We start from the raw sequence: 22,242 nt of genomic DNA, 5'->3' as shown, positions 1-22,242 counted from the left end.
CTCAGTGGGTCCACTTGCTTTCCAAGTGGAATTAAGGAAGGAAGGTGACCAACTCGCTCGGTAAATGCAATTAAAACTAATGGTAGAGTCCCACAGCTGATTTAATTTTTGTATATATACTTGGAGTGACGCCGTTATAACAACCAACTAAAGGCAGAGATTAGACTGGTTGGAAGTGACTCACTAATGATCTAGTGTCTGGAGCTAAGCTGTTTATAGTGTACTTGTATTCATGCTTACAGAATCAAGCGCCCTCATGTGTGCCGGAAAGTATCTGCTGTACGCTGTCGAGCATGCATTCACAACCAGATAACATTTCCTGTCAGCTTCCATTCAGAGAGTGTTCATTCCAGGAAGACTCAATTACAGGGGTAGACAAAAATATGGAAACACCGCGAGAAATGCATGCTTGAACATAAATGCAGATGCTAGTCAAGCCTGCAGGTTGCGCTGTTGAATTTGACAATGAACGGTTCCTGTGCAACGACCTCAATACGTGGCAAAGTGTCAGTTATGGCCATAACAGTGTTTTGTGTAGCTGTGAGCGCCCTCATGTGTACCGGAACGTATCTGCTGTACGCTGTCGGCCATGCATTCACAACCAGATAACATTTCCTGTCAGCTTCCAATCAGAGAGTGTTCATTCCAGGAAGACTCAATTACAGGGGTAGACAAAAATATGGAAACACCGCGAGAAATGCATGCTTGAACATAAATGCAGATGCTAGTCAAGCCTGCAGGTTGCGCTGTTGAATTTGACAATGAACGGTTCCTGTGCAACGACCTCAATACGTGGCAAAGTGTCAGTTATGGCCATAACAGTGTTTTGTGTAGCTGTGAGCGCCCTCATGTGTACCGGAACGTATCTGCTGTACGCTGTCGGCCATGCATTCACAACCAGATAACATTTCCTGTCAGCTTCCAATCAGAGAGTGTTCATTCCAGGAAGACTCAATTACAGGGGTAGACAAAAATATGGAAACACCGCGAGAAATGCATGCTTGAACATAAATGCAGATGCTAGTCAAGCCTGCAGGTTGCGCTGTTGAATTTGACAATGAACGGTTCCTGTGCAACGACCTCAATACGTGGCAAAGTGTCAGTTATGGCCATAACAGTGTTTTGTGTAGCTGTGAGCGCCCTCATGTGTACCGGAACGTATCTGCTGTACGCTGTCGGCCATGCATTCACAACCAGATAACATTTCCTGTCAGCTTCCAATCAGAGAGTGTTCATTCCAGGAAGACTCAATTACAGGGGTAGACAAAAATATGGAAACACCGCGAGAAATGCATGCTTGAACATAAATGCAGATGCTAGTCAAGCCTGCAGGTTGCGCTGTTGAATTTGACAATGAACGGTTCCTGTGCAACGACCTCAATACGTGGCAAAGTGTCAGTTATGGCCATAACAGTGTTTTGTGTAGCTGTGAGCGCCCTCATGTGTACCGGAACGTATCTGCTGTACGCTGTCGGCCATGCATTCACAACCAGATAACATTTCCTGTCAGCTTCCAATCAGAGAGTGTTCATTCCAGGAAGACTCAATTGCAGGGGTCATTATGTTGGAGATAAGTGAATTCGAATATGGGCAAACGTTGGTGCTCGTTTCCGTAATCAAGGTAGCCGGAGTGTTTGGTGTGTCAAGAGGCATCGTATCGATAATTTACTCTGTATGCATGGAAAGCGGAAAAACGTCAGCCAAGACACAACGCAGACTAAAGACCGTGTTGAGAGATCGTCACAGGCGGTATTTCGATGATGATTTTGGCGGCCATATCGTGGTATTCCATGGTCCCATGGTTACTGTGCCACGTCGCATTACTGCCAAGCATTTTGTGACCATTTTGACTTTTCAGGTCTATCCCACGGCAGAATGTTTGTTCCCCATTGTGATGCTGTCTTCCAAGGCGATACGGCCCCTGGTCACATAAGCTCACGTCGTCCGCGACTGATTTTGAGAGCACAAGGGTGAAGTGTTGCATCTTACCTTGTCCCAGATCGCAATATTATTGAGCCTTTGTGGTTTACTTTGAGGAAATGGGTGCGTGATCACTATCCACTTCCATCATCGGTACCTGAATTTATCACTATTTTGCAGGAAGAATGGTATGAGATTCCTTAGAAAACCGTACAGGACCTGTATTTATCGATTCCGAGATGAGTGGAAGCTTTTCTGAATACCAAATGTTTTCCTACGCCGTATTGGGAATGTTAATGTGTCGTTTTTTACGTCTTTCCATATTTTTGCCCACCACTTATACAGGGTGATTCAAAAAGAATACCACAACTTTAAAAATGTGTATTTAATGAAAGAAACATAATATAACCTTCTGTTATACATCATTACAAAGAGTATTTAAAAAGGTTTTTTTCACTCAAAAACAAGTTCAGAGATGTTCAATATGGCACCCTCCAGACACTCGAGCAATATCAACCCGATACTCCAACTCGTTCCACACTCTCTGTAGAATATCAGGTGTAACAGTTTGGATAGCTGCTGTTATTTCTCGTTTCAAATCATCAATGGTGGCTGGGAGAGGTGGCCGAAACACCATATCCTTAACATACCCCCATAAGAAAAAATCGCAGGGGGTAAGATCAGGGCTTCTTGGAGGCCAGTGATGAAGTGCTCTGTCACGGGCTGCCTGGCGGCCGATCCATCGCCTCGGGTAGTTGACGTTCAGACGATAAGGTTTCATAACTAACCTTTTTCGTAGGACTCTCCATACAGTTGATTGTGGAATTTGCAGCTCTCTGCTAGCTCTGCGAGTCGATTTTCCTCGGCTGCGAACAAATGCTTGCTGGATGCGTGCTACATTTTCATCACTCGTTCTCGGCCGTCCAGAACTTTTCCCTTTGCACAAACACCCATTCTCTGTAAACTGTTTATACCAACGTTTAATACACCACCTATCAGGAGGTTTAACACCATACTTCGTTCGAAATGCACGCTGAACAACTGTCGTCGATTCACTTCTGTCGTACTCAATAACACAAAAAGCTTTCTGTTGAGAGGTCGCCATCTTAGCATCAACTGACGCTGACGCCTAGTCAACAGCGCCTCAAGCGAACAAATGTACAACTAAATGAAACTTTATAGCTCCCTTAATTCGCCGACAGATAGTGCTTAGCTCTGCCTTTTGTCGTTGCAGAGTTTTAAATTCCTAAAGTTGTGGTATTCTTTTTGAATCACCCTGTATATATTATTGTATTTTTTCCATATTTTGTCCACCCTCTGTACATATTACTTCCTCCCACATACACCTTTCTTTCGTTAAATCGACTTGGTTTATATTTTACTACAAATCGGAAATTGCTGGGCCGGGTATGATTATGTCCGGACCCCTTCACTCTCTCCCCTGCCCTCTCCCCCTCTCATCCCACCCTCCCACCACTTCCCCGCTCTCCCACCTCTATACCCACTACCCCCTGTACCCAATTCTACCCCCACCCTAATCTATCCCCCCCCCCTCTGATTTGCCCCTTCATTGTTGTTGTTGTTGTTGTGGTCTTCAGTCCTGAGACTGGTTTGATGCAGCTCTCCATGCTACTCTATCCTGTGCAAGCTTCTTCATCTCCCAGTACCTACTGCAACCTACATCCTTCTGAATCTGCTTAGTGTATTCATCTCTTGGTCTCCCTCTACGATTTTTACCCTCCACACTGCCCTCCAATGCTAAATTTGTGATCCCTTGATGCCTCAGAACATGTCCTACCAACCGATCCCTTCTTCTAGTCAAGTTGTGCCACAAACTTCTCTTCTCCCCAATCCTATTCAATACCTCCTCATTAGTTACGTGATCTACCCACCTTATCTTCAGCATTCTTCTGTAGCACCACATTTCGAAAGCTTCTATTCTCTTCTTGTCCAAACTAGTTATCGTCCATGTTTCACTTCCATACATGGCTACACTCCATACAAATACTTTCAGAAACGACTTCCTGACACTTAAATCTATACTCGACGTTAACAAATTTCTCTTCTTCAGAAACGATTTCCTTGCCATTGCCAGTCTACATTTTATATCCTCTCTACTTCGACCATCATCAGTTATTTTACTCCCTACATTCCATTATCCTCGTTTTGCTTTTGTTGATGTTCATCTTATATGCTCCTTTCAAGACACTGTCCATTCCGTTCAACTGCTCTTCCAAGTCCTTTGCTGTCTCTGACAGAATTACAATGTCATCGGCGAACCTCAAAGTTTTTAATTCTTCTCCATGAATTTTAATACCTACTCCGAATTTTTCTTTTGTTTCCTTTACTGCTTGCTCAATATACAGATTGAATAACATCGGGGAGAGGCTACAACCCTGTCTCACTCCTTTCCCAACCACTGCTTTCCTTTCATGCCCCTCGACTCTTATAACTGCCACCTGGTTTCTGTACAAATTGTAAATAACCTTTCGCTCCCTCATGTTCTCTGAAAAAACCAGTATTTACTCAAATGATTTCATCAGACTTCGCTGCTGCAAAATGACAGAAACGTACGTTTTCATCACAAATTTAATCTCACACAATTCCTTTTATAAAATTTCTTCTATGAAAACCATCTAAAACACCTAAAATTAGCTCAAACTTGTTGCAACGGACAAAATATAATAAAATGCAGCACTAAAAGTAAGCTTATGACTCCTCCATACGACAATTTCGGTGTTCTGTATCCTGTGTGTGAAATCTACGGTGTAAATTGGCCAAAGTAAGCAGGAGGGCAAAACTGGACGTGGGAAGAGCGCCACTGTTTGTATTCACGAGCATGCTCGTTTGGTAAAGAGTTCTCCCTTGTGCTGCTATAAAGGATGAACGTGCCGAAAGTATACATTAGCAAGTCACTCTCATGTTTTAAAACGAAGCTGCATGAGATGCGTCAGAATAATTAAACAGAATGCGCAGATGAACAGCACACATATGATCTCCTGACAGCTATGTGCTGGAGACACCCCACCCGTGTCTCGATACACCACTCGCCCACCCTGAGCATAGATGGGCCTCATCAGTTTAAATACTCTTGGAGATACCATGTTAACAACCAGCAGCCCTAAATAGAGCCGTAAAAGAAAGATTAAAATTGAACAAAATGTGTAACATATGTTTATGTGGTGTCACCGCCAGACACCACACTTGCTAGGTGGTAGCCTTTAAATCGGCCTCGGTCCGTTAGTATACGTCGGACCTGCGTGTCGCCACTATCAGTGATTGCAAACCGAGCGCCGCCACACGGCAGGTCTAGTCTAGAGAAACTCCCTAGCACTCGCCGCAATTGTACAGCCGATTTTGCTAACGATGGTTCAGTGTCTACATACGCTCTCATTTGCAGAGACGACAGTTTAGCATAGCCTTCAGCTACGTCATTTGCTACGACTTAGCAAGGCGCCATATTCAGTTACTACGAATGTATTCTGAACAGATAATATTGTGAATCATGTACCGTCAAGATCGACGATCATTATTAATGGATTAAAGTTAAGTATCAAACTAATTACGTCCGCTTTCTGAATTATAATTCCTTGTCATGTTCCAGACCTCACGTCAGTATAGCTCTTCCCTCCTCACGCCAGACTGCGTGAGCTAAAACGCGTGCATTTCGGCCTCCACTAGTAACACGGTGTTGGCTCTTCTGCCAACACAACAGTTTAGACCGAATAGAGGATCGACCCTCATCACGCCACGAACAGGATACGATTGTGCGGTAAATTATATGAGAACTGCAATAACAATGTAAGTGTGCGTCATCAAGTAAATAAGTCGTCTGGTACAGAGCGAGTCTCTTGGCGACAATATTGGATGTTTGAGTGCCAGATGACATTTTTAAATCATTAATCCAAATGAAGAAAGGAAGATTAGTGTTTAACGTCCCTCCGATAAATGAGGTCATTAGAACAGAAAGAATACTTTTGATTGGACGAGGACTGAGCACAAAAGCAGCAGTGACCGAGTCCTAGAAAGCATCCTGAGTGATTTAGGGAAAATCCACACGTAGACTACTGCACGTGGATTTGAACCCTGCTTCTACCGAAAGGCCGGCCGGGGTGGCCAAGCGCTTCTAGGCGCTACAGTCTGGAACCGCGTGACCGCTGCGGTCGCAGGTTCGAATCCTGCCTCGGGCATGGATGTGTGTGATGTCCTTAGTTTAGTTAGGTTTAAGTAGTTATAAGTTCTAGGGGACTGATGACCTTAGAAGTTAAGTCCCATACAGCTCAGAGCCATTTGAACCATTTTTTCTACCGAAAATAAGCGTTTGAATCACTGCGCCAACTAGACCGGCACGTAAAATGGAATGGCCGTGTATGTTCAGCTGTGCAAAGCTTGCGGCAGCATTGGGTTGTCTCGCTAGTAGTTCAAAAAAATGGTTCAAATGGCTCTGAGCACTATGGGACTCAACATCTTAGGTCATAAGTCCCCTAGAACTTAGAACTACTTAAACCTAACTAACCTAAGGACATCACACACACCCATGCCCGAGGCAGGATTCGAACCTGCGACCGCAGCAGTCCCGCGGTTCCGGACTGCAGCGCCAGAACCGCTAGACCACCGCGGCCGGCTTCGCTAGTAGTTGAAAGCCTTTGCACGCACCTACTGAACTTGGCTACAGAGCGAGGTGACGCCGTGGTTCAGACGTTTAACTCATTTTTGGTGGACCATTCTTCATATCCACGTCCCGTTATTCCAATTAAAAATTTTCGTAATTTTACTATATCATAGCAGGCGAATGCAGGTTGATTGGTTAAACAAGTACCGCCAGTTTCTATGTAGCATCCACTTTCAATTGAAGTAGAGCTATATCTGTTCAACCTTTACGCTGAAGAGACATTAAACGCCAAACTTCCTTTTGAATGCGATCTCTGTGAAGTCAGACATTGCGTCCGATTGACATAGTTGGCGTAGTCCATGAATTACCATGGACCTGTTTACTGTCAGACTGAACCAACAGTAGAGATTGTGAGAGATGGAAACAGGCAGCTTTTGTAGGGATGCACAAATTCGGAAGCTTTACATATTGCTAAGAGGAAACATCACGGAAGAGCTTAACAAAATCATCTTTCTGATAAGTGTAAGAAACTGATGGGGACTACCGAAATCTGAAGTGTACTGTACGAAGGAACAGAGATGTAACATCAACGTTTAACATACTGTCGACCACACAGTCACTAAACACCGATTACCAACGAGGAGTGGATGATAACGGGAAAATAAATGGTTTTGGACTTTTTAAAGAACTTTCTTGTCATGCTCCTGGAGTGTTTTAAGGAAAACACGGAAAAAGTGAACCTGGATGGCCAAGGAGGGACTTTAACGGTTTTCCTCCCCAATGTGATTCCACTGCCTTAAGGAAGTACTCCTCTTTGAAAATTTCAAAATATCATTTTTTTGGTTAAGATGTGCTCTGAGACGTCTACTTTATTGTAGTGTTCATCCCAAGTTCTCCAAGAACACTGTTATCGAGCTACAAGGCGGTGTGACAGAAGATATCTCCGAAAATTATTCACAGTTTGGGAAAAAAAGTCGACATCGCGGCTAATATGGCCTAACAGGTATTAGGGAAATTATGAAAGTTCAAATCCTCCCTTTGGTCATCCAGCCTGTTAGAACTTCTACACAAAAACGGACGAAAAGCTTATCGATCGAGCAGAGCAGCGGATGACAGAAGCTGCCAAAGAGGCCCGCAGACCATTCTAGCCACGAAGAAGACGGAAGAGGACCTCCTTTTGGGTCTGTAAGGATTGCTGTATGGTCCAGGGATCGGTGACTGGAGGTATTTTTAATTTACCCACAAAAAAATGTGAACCAAAATTTTAAACGAGTTATTCTCAGAACGGTGTTTTTCAAATTAGCGAGAAACATAACTTGAAAACGATTTTGATTTGAATTTGATACCGATATATTAAGCTGATTCTCTACAAACACACGTAGCCGTTTTACGATATATTTAAAAGTCTGTTTTCAGTGCACGCTTTTGTTTCGATTTTTTGGGCGAAGAAAATTATATTTTGTTCAACACATCACCATTTTTGTTTGAACTTAATATTTTTCAGCTGTCCTATGTGTACTGATAGAAAATGTATTGAAAATGACTTATACAAAATTATTTTATTACAGGTTCAGTAGGAGGGCTTCGGGAATACCCGCCGACGACCACTGTTCCGGTGTCAAGGGGTCCTTCCACCTGGTGCAGCGGTTACAGGGAGCGTCCGAAGAGGAAACAATAATGATTTCTCAAAGGCAAAAGTGTAAGTAATAAAACTGTCATCGGATATAGCATTAATTTTTATTTAACTTAAAAAAAACCATAAAATCAGCTATTTTTCACGCGTTCAGAGAGAGCATCCCCTCCCCCCCCCCCCCACCAAACCACTGTGCCACCTAACTCGGTGCACACACACCAACCAATCAAGAGACATCTTTGTCAGATATTGTCACATCAGATGAAGAGCAGGCGGCAGGCCGGGGTGGCCGAGCGGTTCTAGGCGCTACAGTCTGGAACCGCGCGGCTGCTGCGGTCGCAGGTTCGAATCCTGCCTCGGGCATGGATGTGTGTGATGTCCTTAGGTTAGTTAGGTTTAAGTAGTTCTAAGTCCTAGGGGACTGATGACCTTAGAAGTTAAGTCCCATAGTGCTCAGAGCCATTTTGAAGAGCAGGCGTCTCTGACAGAAGCATCCATCTAAGCTTGATACAACTTGGTTGTTGTTGTCGTTGTTTTACGTTACACTACGGCTACAGGTATGAAATTCGGAAGTGACACCAGCTAGAGGAAATCCTCATGGTAGTCAGACATGGACACAGTTAGGTCGACTAAGACAGCATGGGTCGTGCGCTGCTACCGGCGACGCTTGCGGCAGGCAACACGACACTCCATCAGGTGGACCAGTCAGCATCCAGCCACTTAGAAGAAATCTGCCGGGCCTGCAGAGCTTAGGCAGTCTATGTTTACTTGATTGTACTTCACAATATGTGTGCCTGTCATAACAGTTCCAATGGCTGTGTTGCTACTCAGAAGCCACTGACCACAAGAATGGATGTGCTACGTCGCTCTTGATGGTGCAATCAACGCCCTCATCCTCTGTGGATAGACTTGATCGATACAAATACGACCGAAATATAGATTAGTGTGTTGAAACTACAGTGAACTGCGGTGGAGATAGTGTGAGACCTGTGTTTTATATCGTTTAAACTCAGAATATTAATTTTGGTTGACAGCAGAATCATCATAAGTGCTTATGAAAACATTTTAGGCAGTATCCTGCTTTCCACACTAGTACAACAGTTTGCATCCAAAACTATTCTACATCAGCAAAATAAGTGTCCCGTTCTCGAAACAAAACAAAAGCTACATCTTGGTACAAATAAAATAAGGTGGAGTTCTCAACTGAAAGCCCCGGTCTGCAGCCAAATGAACATCTTTTGTGGAGACCCTGGAGCTGTGGCTGTATTCCACATCAGTTCACCAAAAACCGCAGCAACAGCTATTCACCATGTTGCAAGAACGAGCGAGGTAAAGCCTCCATGCGGTGCATCGAAATTGCGAGGAATGCTAACTCCAAGTATGTGACACGGCAACAGACTGACGGTAACGGAAAGTGTTGCACCATCGACACCTTCACCGAATGTTACCGAATTGATCTTCCAGTTTTGCCTCTGTGATGTGTTCATCAAAATTTCATCCTTGTGCGAGCTTATTTCTTGTATTTTCAATTCATAAAATAACCTTTCCTACCGATAAGGAATGGTGTGAATACTTGATGGCTATTGTATGCGTCTAACGTTCCTGGAACCTTTCAGGCGGAGATGGCAACACACATTGCTTAGAGGACGTGCACGTGCAGCTTAGCACCAGCATTCGGACTTTGGGAAGGTTGAATAATCGGCGTGAGGAACATGTGAGCATCATACCGACACGCGAAAAGACTGATAATGACTTTAGCTCAAATCTAGGTGGAGGTTATAGACAGTGTCACCACGAAGGGTTGAGAACAGATTACTAAATGCTGGGTTGAGACCACGAATTGTGTCGTTTATCTTTGACGTCGTACCACAGACGACAGAGACTTGCATAGTGTAGAGCAAGAGTCAGCTGAAACAATTAGCGACTGTGGCCTTTAGCGATTAGTCTTGCTTTTAATTGTGGTGGTCAGATCGACGTAGCATTTCTGTAGACGACCTGGTAAAAGGTTAAGGGCCCTACATAACACGCGTGCGCGGCCTACACACATTCCGAACGACTTGACTCATCGATTACAGCGCCATAGTGGCAAAAGACGAACTTTCGCCGGGTGGTTGGCACAACGGTACGCGTGGCACAATTTGTTGAGTGAAGAGGTGGTATGGGCCGGATAAAGTGGTGGTGGGGGCCAGATAAGGTGTTGCGGGATTGGCTGTCGGGTTGTCATACCCTGACAATCTCCGGACAAGGAAGTTGGTCGGTCGGTTGGTTCAAATGGCTCTGAGCACTATGGGACTTAACATCTGAGGTCATCAGTCCCCTAGAACTTAGAACTACTTAAACCTAACGAACCTAAGGACATCACACACATCCATGCCCGAGGCAGGATTCGAACCTACGACCGTAGCAGTCACGCGGTTCCCGACTGAAGCACCTAGAACCGCTCGGCCACCGCGGCCTCGGTCGGTTGGCCAAAGTACTTACACACGTTCAGTTTGTCGTTCGGTCGGCAGGTCGGTTTTGTGTGTGTGTGTGTGTGTGTGTGTGTGTGTGTGTGTGTGTAGGGCCCTTTACAGGAAGTAGAGATTCTCGGGACTCATATCTGTCCAATTCCTTGAATCATGGTAAACTTGTTTTCATACCCTTCATGAGTATGGTACAAAATCGCATATTCCAGCAGTAAAATTCATTGCCCCACACTGCTGTCCACACCACATACGCCTTGAGAAATACACGCCCCCTTGACTGCCTGCACAGTAACCAAATCTGTCACCCACAGATATGTATGGAATGCGATCTGGAAACATACTTTTATACCAGCCTCTAGCCGATAAATTATACGAATTCACACCGTATGTGTTTCGGGCATGGCAAGAAATAGCTGAAGATGAAGGACATTCCGACTGGAATGAAGATTTAATCATTCAACACCCGCAATGTGATGAACATATACACGAAGTCTGTTAATTGGCGCTTCGTGGTGCAGTACTTTCCAGTTCCATCAATGTACAGGGTGTTTCACAATGTTCTGACGATTTAAAATGTGAATAACGTGCGCTAAAAGCAAGGTACAGCGATGGCGTCGCAATTCATTAGTAGTACGGAGTGTCAAATTTTATCCGATATACAAGTTAGTAACCATGTCATATTGGTCGAAGCACCATCATGCGTTCGCGGTGGAGTGCTATTTTCGCTACAACAAATCTGGCGTGCGCGTGCAACGTATCGCTCGTAAGCATTTCAAGATTCAGCCGCGATATCCAATTTCTGCTCGCGGACAATATTGAAATCAGTAAGAAACTTCGAGAAACTACCAGTGCATCGAATCGAAAGTCAAACGGCCCTCGGAAAACCGTCCGTACTTCTGAGAACATTGAACGTTTGCGTGGCAGTTTATCGGCAAGCACTCGTCGTTCGTTACGAAAACTTGGTTCCAACGAGATGGCGCGACATGTCACATATCCAACAAGACCTTGCAACTTCTCCGTGAAGCGTTTGATAACCGCATGATTTCCAAATCCGCTTCTGTCCAATGGCCGCCTCGCTTGCCGGATATAACCGTGCCAGACTTTTACCTATGGGGTTATTTGAAGGCGAAAGTGCACTCCGACCGGCCGAGAAACTTGCAACAGTTAAAAGATCGAATTCACGATGAAATTTCCAGAGTTCCTCCAGTAGTTACGAAAGATGTGTTCAGAAACGCCTCGAATATTGTGTAGCCGCAAATGGTCGTCGTTTGTCCGATGTAGTATTTCATTAGTGGATTTGAATAAATGTATTTTGTGTAAAATGTTCAGCTCTGTTTCGTGGCTAGTTTGTGTGTTATTCAAATCGGAAGTCTTCAAAACATTGTGAAACACCCTATAGTAGAAAAAGGTTTATATGCTATTAACTACATGGATTACATGGTTGGCACCACCAATAGTCTTATGACAGTGAACTGTATAGATACAGAAACTATGAATCTACTACAGTCATACTATATTACAAACACTTGTGCACCCCATCAGCGATACAATTGCACTTATGGTAAATTTATCGTTTTCAAATATCAGTTGTGACAGAAAATACGCCGGCCGAAGTGGCCGTGCGGTTAAAGGCGCTGCAGTCTGGAACCGCAAGACCGCTACGGTTGCAGGTTCGAATCCTGCCTCGGGCATGGATGTTTGTGATGTCCTTAGGTTAGTTAGGTTTAACTAGTTCTGAGTTCTAGGGGACTAATGACCTCAACAGTTGAGTCCCATAGTGCTCAGAACCATTTGAACCATTTTGAACAGAACATACGAAAGGAACAGTGGCGTCAAAAGAGGCTCTATTGGTGACCAAATCTTACGAATGAGTTACTTAGTTGTTCGTGCACCTTTGAGAATTTGGTAGTACAGAGGAAGTATGAAGTACTCTTTCCTACGCGCTTCACATAGTAGATGCAAAATAGTTTCTCCAAACGTAATTCTTACAAAATTGGTTACTATGACTTTACTCGGGAAAATTGGTTACCAAGACTTTACTCGGGCGCCAAGTGAAGAAATTGACACCTCCCTCGTGCGTTTTGTTATCGTTTGACAGACGACAGTAAATACAGCGTCTCAGAAAGTGATGTATGATATTTAAACGCGTGTAAAGTAACCACGCTTATTTATATTTCTCCACGCATCCACTGATATTAATTTAGGCCTATTGAGAGTTTACGCAGCCTACATTGGATCAGCGCAGTAAGAAGTTGTATGATGCGCTTCCAAAAAGACACACAAGACATCTGACATTCAGGGCGGTCATGCATGTCACGTATTTCACGGAACGAAGACTGTCCCCCAGCACATCCACGCAGCCGAGAAATTACAGCTGACGAACTGCGTGTGAAGCTCTGTGCTTTGTACCATGCCCATCTCACAGTCTGATTTGACTCTTTAAGAATTCGGTTTATTAAGGCAGATGAAAAATGGATAGCGAAAGCAGTTTTTAGTAGCGACAACGTCGAAGCAGTTGTGGAATAAGAGATGCTTACGTGCTGTTGGAGACCATTTTCTGTCAGTGTGAGTACTTTTTCTTCGTTGGAGAGAATTTATAACGAAATACTCAGAAGAAGCAGTTTCAAAGCTAAATTATTGTGCTGCCAGATAGCAGGTCTGATACTTTGTATTTGCTTCAGTTATAGTGATAAAAACACTGGTTTTAGAAAAAAGACGTAGGAAAATCATGAGTATTATTAAGTAAGAAGTAAATTTCACACGTAAAATGTATTTTACTGTAATTAATACGATACTATCAAGATATGGACGTCTATACACACAATATATAGATCAAATACCGTACTTTATTAATTAACTTATTTAACAGAGAAAGAACAGCTTAGTATTTCGTGCATACGTAAATGACTCTGAGCACTATGGGACTTAACTTCTGAGTTCATCAGTCCCCTAGAACTTAGAACAACTTAAACCTAACTAACCTAAGGACATAACAAACATCCATGCCCGAGGCAGGATTCGAACCTGCGACCGTAGCGGTCGCGCGGTTCCAGACTGTAGCGCCTAGAACCGCTCGGCCACCCCGGCCGGCCGTGCATACGTAAAAGAAGGAAGTCAGCGCACACCGCACTGAGGAGAACGTAGAGAGAAACAGGACTGCAGTTCTCAAATCAAATTTATGAAGCACTACGAAGAGATGAATACACCATTTACGAAGTGCTACAAGTTTTCACCAAACGAGGTGGTGCAATGATTAAGACACTCATCTCATATTAGGTCAAGACAAATGTCAGGTCATTCGTTTAGAAAGACCAACGCCAGTTTCCTTCCCCTTTTGCTCCTTCTGTGATGACCTTGTCGTAAAGGGGGTGTTAACCCCGAATCCTCCTTCCTCAGTATCCTGTAGGAAAGTGGTTCAAAAGAATGTGAATTCTGGATATTTTCGTAAACAAATCCATGGCCTATTTCCTCCTCATTCGTAACTAGTGCTCAGGGTGACCGGTCAGAACAGTACATTTGTGTGTGTATGGGGTGGGGGGAGGGGGGGAGAACTTTTGTACGATGGGATTATGCATGATTCTAGGAATCACAATCGACATACCTCATTCCAAGTGGTCTCGGCTTGATATTCTCCAAGCGAGTGAATGAACAGACGTGCACCGGTCGTCACAAGAGCCATTTTATCAAGGGTCCACATAAAATGGCAATATTTCTAAGCTGTTAAGGAATGGGGTGGCGCATAGATTAATATACCAATCTCGTATTCGGGAGGAATGCCGTTCATATCCCCGGGACATTCAGATTTATGCTTTCCATCTTTTCCTTAAATCATTTTAAGCCATGGTGATGGAGTTCCTCTGAATAAGCCACAAACAATTTCCTTCCCATTACTCGCCCTCTGTGTTTATTGACTGCATGATCGTCTTCTCCTCGTAGACCACACACATACATAAACGCGCGCGCGCGCGCGCACACACACACACACACACACACACACACACACACAGTACAAGCGAGGAGGAGAATGAGCCGCGAAGCTCCATATGACAGAAGAGCAATGACATAAGTCATTCCGAATGTATTAACAACGTATCATACTAAAATTTAAAGTATTTTTCTTGCTAGTTTTCCTCGCATCAGTCACACGAAAATATCACTCTTATATAATACTAAAACATTCACTCATTTGAGAATGGAACAACAACATAACTGGCTAGCCCCCAGCTGTTGCGAAACAAAAACAGCTCGAGGTAAGCGCTACGCATCTGCATAACAACTAACCGAACTGCCGGTCCACTAAACACGTATCTACTTGCAGAGGTGCTTTACGAACGAATATACGTAAACAGTAATACTACTGTGAAAATTCTACCACAGTAATGACACAGATAAATGCTACAAACTACATCCGTTACATGTAAGACGAAAGGACCCGTTTTCCGTAATAACATAGTTATTAGGCAATGCCGCTGCGTTAAAATCAGAGGAGGAATAGGTCATGGGTCCGTGATTCACATATGAAGACCATGTCTACTGAATGAAAACTAGTCCGTACCATATCTTCTTAATTAACAATACTGTACGTAAGCGCACACACACACACACACACACACACACACACACACACAGAGTGAGAGAGAGAGAGAGAGAGAGAGAGAGAGAGAGAGAGATGCGTATGTAGCCATGCAAGCGTAGTGTGTTTAACACGAGTTAAGGGGAGCGTTTCTTCAGTAGGTGACCTCTAGACTTAGAGGACATCATTACGTAATCAACTACAAACGTAGTCGTAGCAGCCATAAGAAGAGAGTGTTATGGTACGGTTTACCTGGGGCGGAGACAACTTGTCGGTCATGCTGCTGCTGTGACAGACCCACTGACAATGGCCGTTCGAACTGCTCGGCGGAAGCAGTGCCAACTGCCAAGCATGAAGGATATTCTTAGAGAGCGCTCGCCTGCGTTCATCCCGAGATCGTCTCCGTAGACCAAGGAGAGGCGCATCTCACGGTTAAGCGACGCTTCTCCAAGCTCGCGGGTGGCTCTAAACAGTGACGATCAGGCTAAAGGTTTGCTTTTCACTTCAGTTTCGTTCTGTGCTTTCAAACGTCTTGAAAAATTTTCGTGGGTAGACGTTAACATTTTCTTTAGACAGATTGACTATTACCTTTTTTCCTTGTGCCATTGGGAACTTAGTAGATAGATATTTGCGTTTTGTGGCAATTAGCGAGACAACACAATCACTAGCTGTTGATAAGCAAATTGTAAAACATAAAAATGTATCATCTCCGACCATGGGAGTTCAAATTTCCCATCCTTATAGAAACTCAGCACAGGAAGACAACTCATATGAATAATCCGCATAAAGTGCGAAAAAGCTGCGTACAGCGTGAGGAGCAATTAAGACAGTTACGTTTGTGTAAATACCGCATAATAGGTGCCCGTTCATGTGAAGTCGTATAGTATGTCGAACGAAATAGATTAAAACGAGAAGTTCGTCAGTAAACTAGACATGTCTGTATAAAGTGCATGACAGAGTACTTCCCGTAAGACCACGTATTAAAGTAACCAATCGTTTCATTCGTATAAGGAGTGCGGGAAGGATTACTGCTTTAATGCCTCAATGCGCGCTGCAATTACTCTAATCCCTTCGTGGTCTCTACGGGAACGACAATTAGGGTTCTGTAGTACATTCTTAGATTGCTCAGTTATAGTCCAGTTAACGAAGGAGAATTAGGGGAAAAATCGAGCAGTCGCAAATTTTTGTGCAGTACAAGGAGGGTGTGTCCTGAACAACGTCCTAAAAGTCCTGACCGGTAGGGTGTGAGCATTCGTGTGGGGATGGGTTTAAAGGTCACTTTTTATGTTTTTGTCGAATAACTCTCAACCACAGGCTCTACCGAAAATTTTTCGCAGTACAAAATTAAACTACAGTAAATACCCTACAAGAAAAGGTCGCATTTCGTATTTCTGTAGGACTAATAGCTTTCGCGTTCAGAGGATGGGAAAGTCGCAGAGTATTAAAAAAATTATTCTAACAACACAGAATTAATGTTTATTTTTAAATGAAATGGGTTAAAAACAAATATTAAATGTACGAGGGTTGACTGAAAAGTAATGCCTCCACCTTCGTAACCCTTCAACAGTTGGCAGCATTGGTATGCGGCAAATACTGGCTTGTTCCATAGCCTCTCCTCTACAGCTCTAGTTGGCTGGAAGCCTTAGCATTGAACGGTTGTGTTGTTGCAGTGTTAAGTATGGAACCCTGCACAGACGGTCGGTCAATGCGATTTAAACAACGTGCAGACATTGAATTCCTCACAGCAGAAGGTGTCATCCCAAAGGAGATTCACCAGAGAATGAAAGCAGTTTATGGTAATTGTGTTGATGTGAGTACTGTGCGTCGCTGGCCGAGTAAGTTTGAAGATGTTGAGGCGGACACATCTGACCTGCGTGACAAACGAAGAGTTGGACATCCTATGACAGCAACCACCGAGTTTCACAAGCAAAATGTTGACACATTGATTCAGGACGATCGTCGTATCACTCAGTGAGAAACTGCAAGCACAATCGTCATTTCATAAGAACGTGTGGGTCACATTATTGCTTTGCTTGGCTATCAGAAGATCTGTTCACGATGGGTACCCCGGATGATGACTCCTGAAATGAAAGCGCACAGACTTAAAATTTACCGGGAACTCCTCTCGCGATACGAGAATGAAGGTGACGCCTTTCTCCATTCAGTTGAGACAAGAGACGAAATGAGGACATCATTATGCTTCTGATGAAGACGTTGAGAGAACTGTGACACTGTGGTTGCGGAAACAGAGTGTCGACTTCTTTTGTGACGGCTTAAGAAAACTTTTTCATCATTGGCAGAAATGTATCCAATTGGCTCGTGATTATGTGGAAAAGTGAATATTGGTAATTAAAGATCACATTCTAAGGATTATTTCTGCGTTCGATTTATTAAAATATTCCCACCCAAACCCGGTTAACGAAGGTGGAGGCATTCATTCAACCTTCGTATGTACCACATCTAAGTGCAGTAGAGCCGCGTGAAGGGATAAATTGTATTCCGGGGGTATAACAGGATGGAGGGGGAGGTGCGTGGACTAAAGGTGCGAGGGGACGTAGGTCACCGGATTGTGTCCATGCACTTCCTTCCTTCATAGGTCTGTAAACTGAAAGTCGACCAGATAATTCCCCACTTTGTCTATCCCACTACGTCACAAGAAGAAACAACAGGATGTTTGACAAAGTTATATGGGTCCACCACAGCGTGCCTTATGAATCACTGGCGATGCAGTGCGTGCCGGCCGGTGTGGCCGAGCGGTTCTTGGCGCTTCAGTCTGGAACCGCGCGACCGCTACGGTCCCAGGTTCGAATCCTGCCTCGGGCATGGGTGTGTGTGATGTCCTTAGGTTAGTTATGTTTAAGTAGTTCTAAGTTTTAGGGGACTCATGACCTCAGATGTTAAGTCCCATAGTGCTCAGAGCCTTTTGAACTATTTGATGCAGTGCACAGCCATATCCGGGGAGTGTTTATTTTGCACAAATGCGGTAACACTACATGGAATGCAGATGTTGTTGTGGTCTTCAGTCCGAAGGCTGATTCGATGCAGCTCTCCATGATACTCTGTCCTGTGCAAGCCTCTTCATCTCCGAGTAACTACTGCAACCCACGTGCCTCTGAATCTGTTTACTGGATTCATCTCTTCCCTCCAGTACTAAATTGATGATCCCTTGATATCTCAGAACGCGTTCTACTAACCGATCCCTTCTTTTGGTCCCCAATTCTGTTCATTACCTCCTCATTAGTTATGTGATCTACCCATCTAATCTTCAGCATTCTTCTGTAGCACCATTCTTCAAATTCAAATGGTTCAAATGGCTCTGAGCACTATGGGACTTAACATCTATGGTCATCAGTCCCCTAGAACTCTACTTAAACATAACTAACCTAAGGACATCACACAACACCCAGTCATCACGAGGCAGAGAAAATCCCTGACCCCGCCGAGAATCGAACCCGGGAACCCGGACGTGGGAAGCGAGAACGCTACCACACGACCACGAGCTGCGGACCACCACATTTCAAAATCTTCTATTTTCTTCTTGTCTAAACTATTTATCGTCCATGTTTCACTTCCATACATGGCTACCCTCCATACAAATACTTTGAGAAAGGACTTACTGACGCTTACATCTGTACTCATCTCAACAAATTTCTCTTCGTCAGAAACTCTTTCCTTGCCATTCCCAGTCTGCATTTTATATGCAGATATCATTTACTAATAAGATTAACGCAGGTAATGTATATGGACATAATCTACGTGAATGTCTGCACACTATTCTACACTGCTAGGGGAGAAATTGATTCTTAGTGATCCCGTACGTCAGCTGTAATGTTCTTCAAGGGAAGACAATTTTTTCCATCATGAGCACTGCTTGCTTTTCAGTTTACGGACGGGGTATACCCCATCAACATTTCCTGCCCAGTTCTCTTATGTGAGTACACAAAATTCCTTCAATGATCTCGTGTTTGTATAGTGGAGTTATTTTCAGTTTACTGTGTCCCCATTTGCAGTTGTTAAGTGAGCCATTAAGTAAAAAAGCTCAGCAGCTAGAGCTGTCAACTGTCTACCTCGCCGAAAAACCTTTTCCAAGTGTAACATGCTGCCGATGTGTACAACAATAATAATCTACAGCTTAACCTATGCTGAAGTATCCGAATTTCTATTCACCCAGGTGGCCTACTTCTGTTGCAGTCTCCACTGTCACTTTCTGGAATACTTCTCACAGCATGAGAAGTATCAAATGCATCAACCCAGCCTCAACTTTCCCAAAGTCTGAGGATGCCCTGAAGCTTTAATTGTCGCCCTCTGTAACATAATTAGGCCACGTGGGTGTTATAGAAATTCAGATAATTCAGCATAGGGTAAGCAGTACATTATGGCAGATTACTGTAGTAGACTTTAACAAGAACAGTCGCATTCCATCAGATATATTCACACCCACCTTGGAAGACACACTGTGAATCTGTGGTAAGTGCCTTCACTAAGTGCAGCCCACTCAAGTGCCAGCAATTCATGAATGAAAAAGATTTATGCAGTCTGCTGTAACAGAATGAATGGTGAGAACTGTGCAGTAACTCTTTGTTAAATCATTAATTTACCAACAAGTGACTAACATATAATTACACAGCATCACTATACGCTGTCAACTATAGACAGCAGCGAGGTTCCACATTTACTAATCCAATCATTTTCCCATCAACACTATACAGAAAATGTCACAAACAAATTAAATATATAGGGATTTATTTTGTACAACAGCTCATTTAATAACTGTTAATAAGTACTCACTTAATAAACTGAAAAGAATTCCACTATATGAATACGAGCTCAGTGAAGTTATTTTGTCTAAACGCAAAAGGGAACAGGACAGGAAACCCTGGGCAGGTGTAGTCTCTAAACTAAAAGTGGACAGCGCATCTGGTGCCTTCCTGGGAAGAACACTACAACTGCCGTACAGATGACTAAGAATCAATTTCTCCTCTAGCAGTATTGAACAGTGTGCAGAGATTTACGTAGATTCTGTCCATATCCATGACCTGCGTTAATGCCGTTAGTAACTCATATCAGTATTATATGTAGTATTAATGCATTTGTGCAAAAGAAACTCCACGGGTGTGTCTGCGCACTGCATCGCCAGTGATTCATAAGGCACCCTGTGATGGACCCATATAACTTTCTGAAACATCCTGTTGTTTCTTCTTGTGACGTAGTGGGATAGATAGAGTGGGGGATCACCTGGTCGACCTTCAGTTTGCAGACCTATGAAGGACGGAAATGCATGAACACAACCTGGTGACCTACATTCCCTCGTACCTCTACACCACACATTTTTTCCCTCTACTCTGTTACACCTCCGGAATACAATTTCTCCCTTAATACCGCTCTGCTGCACTTATACGTGGTACATACGTTTAATATTTGTTTCTAACCCACTTCATTTAAAGATAAACGTTAATTTTATATCGCTAGAACAATATTTTGTAATAACTGCAATTTTTCCATCCTCAATGCGGAAAAAATTAGCCCAAGAGAAAAACTGAAAAGGGGATTTTTTTGTAGGAACATTAATTTAGTTTAATTTCTTACTGGAACACATTTTCGCCAGAAGCCGCGGTTTTTGAGTTATTCGAGAATAGCAAAAATTGACCTTTAAACCCACTCCTACTCCAACGCTCACACCCCAGTGCTCAGGATTTTTAGTATGTTGTTCAAGATACTCCCTCAAGCACCGTGCAAAAGTTTGCGGCTACCCTACTTTTTCCCCTAATCGATCTTTTTTGGTCTTCGTTGACTGGTCTATTATTGAAACTTCATAAGTAGATTTTTGGAGGTAGTTGAAGTCTATGTTCAAGTAAACAGCATTTTCTTGTCGGCTCTTCCGCGAGTCAAGCAAACCTGCGTCCATTCATTCATGCTGTCCTTCTTTAAATACGTTCAGTACCTCCTGCTAGTACAGTTTGGCTTGTGTCCCACACGCTTAAGCAGTGCTCTAAGATGTGACGTACGGTTTTTCTGTAAGAAATTTTATTTTTAACCTGAATGCATTCTCCGTGTACGCTACCAACGAACCTAAGTCTACTACCCTCTTCACCTACGATTGTGTCTATGTTATCATTCTACTGCATATTCTCTTAAATTGTTACAACAACATATTTGTACGAGATGAGTGATTCTAAACGTGTTTCATTGATGCTATAGTCAAAGTATAATATATTTTGTAGAGTGCTCAATTTTACAGTTCTGAACATTTGAAGCAAGCTGCCAGTCTTTGCGCCACAATGAAATCTTACCAAACTCTGACTGAATATTTATCCCTTTTTTCATATTGCACTTCATTATAGATAACTGCATCATCTGCGAAAAATCTGAGTTTATTGTTAATGTTGTCAGCCAGGTCATTAATATAAAATATGAATAGAAAAGCTCCGAACGCACTTCCCGGGGGAACGCTTGAAATTACAACTACAGCTGTCGATGTCTATCCATCCAGGATAACATGTAGAGTCCTCCCTACCAATAAATCATATATTTTATTTCATACAACACATGATGGTAATTCCTCTGATAAGCGTTGGTGTGGTACTGAGACAAATGCTTGTCGCAAGTAAACACCACGGCAATCCCCTCGTTATTTTGAACCATCACTATCAGGGTGTCGCATAAAAAAGTACTAATTGAGTTTCAAATGACTGAAGTTTACAAAAGCCATCACGGTTGACGTGAACGTTGTCATTCTATTGGCCCGCATCTCGTGGTCGTGCGGTAGCGTTCTCGCTTCCCACGCCCGGGTTTCCGGGTTCGATTCCCGGCGGGGTCAGGGATTTTCTCTGCCTCGTGATGGCTGGGTGTTGTGTGCTGTCCTTAGGTTAGTTAGGTTTAAGTAGTTCTAAGTTCTAGGGGACTTATGACCACAGCAGTTGAGTCCCACAGTGCTCAGAGCCATTTTTTTGTCATTCTATTCGGGATACGGTACTAAATAACTACTCAGTCAGTGACTCTGCGTTCAACTCATTTGTACATACAGGCTCTCTGGCAAAGC

The 22,242-nt window shown here is 43.4% G+C and overlaps 1 protein-coding gene across 2 annotated transcripts in view; it reads right to left on the bottom strand.

The window, feature by feature from the left end:
- Nucleotides 1-22,242, bottom strand: part of LOC126248485 (UTP--glucose-1-phosphate uridylyltransferase-like) — a 214,282-nt gene that overhangs the window by 177,524 nt on the left and 14,516 nt on the right. The window contains exon 1 of one of the 2 annotated variants that reach the window (XM_049949507.1): nt 15,456-15,555. The exons of the other annotated variant lie outside the window; for it this stretch is intronic. Coding sequence (XP_049805464.1) covers nt 15,456-15,482 — 27 coding nt within the window. The 5' untranslated portion in view covers nt 15,483-15,555. Of the gene's footprint in view, nt 1-15,455; nt 15,556-22,242 lie in introns of those variants that run through there. 2 annotated transcript variants of the gene reach the window in all.

Source organism: Schistocerca nitens, chromosome 3 (genome assembly GCF_023898315.1).
Source record: "Schistocerca nitens isolate TAMUIC-IGC-003100 chromosome 3, iqSchNite1.1, whole genome shotgun sequence".
In the NCBI taxonomy this organism is placed as follows: domain Eukaryota; kingdom Metazoa; phylum Arthropoda; class Insecta; order Orthoptera; family Acrididae; genus Schistocerca; species Schistocerca nitens.
The sequence above is the reverse complement of the archived record's forward strand: the minus strand, read 5'-3'. Positions and strand labels throughout refer to the sequence as shown.